Source organism: Galeopterus variegatus, unplaced genomic scaffold (genome assembly GCF_000696425.1).
Source record: "Galeopterus variegatus unplaced genomic scaffold, G_variegatus-3.0.2 Scaffold1276, whole genome shotgun sequence".
Taxonomy (NCBI): Eukaryota; Metazoa; Chordata; class Mammalia; order Dermoptera; family Cynocephalidae; genus Galeopterus; species Galeopterus variegatus.
This window is the reverse complement of record NW_007727387.1, coordinates 69,650-72,844: the sequence shown is the minus strand read 5'-3', so window position 1 is coordinate 72,844 and position 3,195 is coordinate 69,650. Positions and strand designations below refer to the sequence as shown.

The 3,195-nt window shown below is 52.2% G+C and overlaps 1 protein-coding gene across 1 annotated transcript in view; it reads right to left on the bottom strand.

Moving 5' to 3' along the window:
• WDFY4 (WDFY family member 4) overlaps positions 1-3,195 on the bottom strand; it is a 309,512-nt gene that overhangs the window by 280,961 nt on the left and 25,356 nt on the right. Inside the window, 1 exon segment of the mRNA XM_008576041.1 lies at positions 1,813-2,002. Coding sequence (XP_008574263.1) covers positions 1,813-2,002 — 190 coding nt within the window.

The window sequence follows — 3,195 nt, the reverse complement described above, 5'->3', positions numbered from 1 at the left end:
CCAGAGCGGTGGGAAGCCAGGGGAAGGTTTGGTCAGAAGAGATAGGCCATCACATTTGCATTTGGGTGGATCACTGTTTTTAGGGGTCTCTCATTGGGAGAAGCCTCTTCTGAGTGCAGGAAAGTCACTACAGTGGGTGTGGAGAAGCACCTGCGAGAACTGCAAAAACACAAGCTCGGCCTCCCAGCCACAAGGACTCAAGCGCCCTGGAGTCTGTGCACCCACGGGACACCCCCCAAGGTACTGCCCGGCCAGTTCTTACCTCCCGATCCTTTCCTCACCCCATAAGCCCATGGAAACCACCCATTCCCATAAGGAGGTCCTGGGCATAGTGCTCCGGGTGGAAGGTTCCACACGTAGGTAGAACTTGTCTTTTCAAGTAGCTGTCTTGGGCAGCAGAGACACAGCGAGAGACCACCAGGACCGATGCATGCAGCCCTTCCTCAGCCCCAGGACGCCAGCCTGGCGGGGAGGACTGGGGCCTGGCTATTGCGGCGCAGGCACAGCTCAGCCCTGGGGTTGACGCCAGGCCCTGACCTTGCCCAAACCAGGGCCAGCATTTTGTCCTGGGGATCAGTCACAGTAAGAGGACGAGCTGGCCAGGCTTCCCCAGCTCTTGCCAGTGGATGCCTCCATTACAGGAGGCCTCAAAAAGAAGACAGATGGCAGGCAGGACAGGTGTTTGAGGACCAGCAGATCCTAGTGGCAGGTTCAGACCCTACCTCTCCTTGAAAGATCCTATACCTTGGGGTTAGCATAAGGGAGGGACTGCTATGCTCCTGAGATGACTGCTGTGCTCAGCTGGCAAAGCTGAGAACCGGTTACACAGTGAGGGGGAGCTGAGCTGGACTGAGCCCTCCGCAGAGTGTCCTCGGCGCTGGCCTTGCGGAGTTCCCTCTGTGCCCCATGCTGGGCCAGCGGCTGAGGTAAAGCCGCAACCTTGTCCTGAGATTTTGTGAGCTGGGGTGGTCTCCATGCTTCCCAGCATTATCTGGGTCCTTGTGGGGCTAAGGATGCTAAGAGAGACCCCGGCACTGCTAATGGAATTGCTCCTTCAGCATCTTGCCTTTGATATAACTCAGGTAATGAAGACAAGACGCTGACACCTATGGGGCATCCCTAAACGCCAGGTGCTGTCTAAACACTTTAAATATGACCGCTCATTGAAGAATCGCAGCAACCCAATAAGATCAGCGGAATTACTGCCCCCATTTTACAGATGAGAGGACCGAGGAACCCAGGTGGTTAAGTGCTGAGGTCCCCCAGCTCCAGGTGCAGAGCTAGAGTCCACAGCTGGCTGGCTGGTTCAGAGTCTGTGGCCTTAACCCCTACACGTGCTTCTCAGAGCAGAAACTAAGGTGCTGGAATCAGGCATCTCCAGATTTGAAAACTGATTCTCTTCTTCACTAGCTGGGTAGCCTCGGCAAATTCTTCTACCACTCTTAATTTCCATTTTCTCCACTGCAAACTGCCATTAATATCTATCTCAAAGAAACAAATGTGATCATGGACAAACGGGCCCAGCACAGTGTCTTTTTGCTGGTACGTGCACAGTAAATGAATCCCTCTTGCCTCCCACCTCCAGTGGAACATAAGAATGAACAATAAAAGCATTTTCATAAACAGAGACAAGCAATGCAGGATCATCTACTGGGCAAAGCCGGTCATTCATCTCTTCTTTGGTCCCAGAAATCTTGCTGCAAGAGCATCCCAGGGTCTTGTTGTAGGAAATAGGCCCTCAGCCTTCACTCCAAGAGTTCAAGGGAAGCCCTTGGGTGGCCCACTCCCCACACCTGGTCTCCTGGGACATACCCTGCAGGTACTGGATGACGTCGAGGTTCTGGGCCTTGGAGATGGCCCTCAGCACACAGAAGGTGGGCTCTTTCCAGAAGCCGCAGCTGTGCTCCCGAAGACAGGTCGTGGCAATCAGTAGAGACTGGAGCTCGCTTCCTGAGAGAAGTCCCTCCAGACCCTGAGACTCGCAGCAAATGTTGAGTAACATCTGCAAAAGAGGAGGAGGAGGAGGAGGAGGAGGACAGCCAGAGACTCTGGTTAGGAAGCCTCCTTCCCATGACGATTTGTTCCCTGCTTCCCTGGAGCACTGATGCGCACGTCTCAGCAGGAAGGACAGGATTGTGAGTGGTCACCCTCTGTCCCCAGCTGGCATGGTCAACAGAGCTAGGAAAGGGCTCAAGTCTGAACGTAATGCCTATACAAGCAATAACTGTCTTTTCCAAACCAGAATAATAAGGAAGTGATTGACTTCGGTGTCTTTTTATATGGAAGTACAGAAAAATGCCATCAATGTGAAGTTGTAGCATTAACAGGACCCTGTGCTCTTTAAAAAGAGAGATGTTCCAAAATTCCTGATTGCCACTCAAAATACTTCTCCATAAGCTCATGAGAGTCATCCTATAACCTCGTAACTGGCTTCTTGTCCCTGCCAATCCAGTCTTCTGATGACCAGCACAGGGACTACCCACACCTTCCCGTCCAATTGAGAAAACATACAAACTCCCCAGCCCGGCTCTCCGGCCCCGCCTCCTCTCTCACTTTATCAAGTGCAGCTCTCCCTCGGGCTCTTGGCTGTCCAAAGGGACCTTCTTCCAGTCTGGCAAATATCACAAGCTCCATCCACCTGAATGAACACTTTATCCCCTTCTTCTATGGAGACAGAGCCGAGGCTGGGAAGCCAGGGAGCTGGGCTACAGACCCCATTTCCCAGCCTCCCTGCAGGTAGGTGTGGCCATGGGACCCAGGTCTCACCTTGTTCTCACCTGTCCCTCAGCTGGCACAACCATTTCTCTGATCCCCTGCCCCCAACCAGGCCAGCCTACCTTCTCTGATCCCCGTCAGCCTTCCGCTCCTTGGTTAAATGCCACGCTAACTCAGACCAATGTCCACTTATTTATTCTATTTATTCCATTTATATTATTAGGAATATAAGTCAGGTCCCCTCATCTGCATTTCCCAGCACACCTTTGATTTTCCCTTTAAAGCACTTTAAAAAATTGCTAACTATGCATTTACTCGTGAATGGTTTTCCCCATTTGGCTTCCCCACCTATCAGAGTGAGGCTTCCATGCTCGCTGCAGCAACTGCAGGGCTGGCATAGAGCTGCACACAGTAGGAGTTCTGTATGGTTTTGAGGAATGAAGTAACAAGAACCCTCAAGGAATGCAGAGGTAGTCTGTC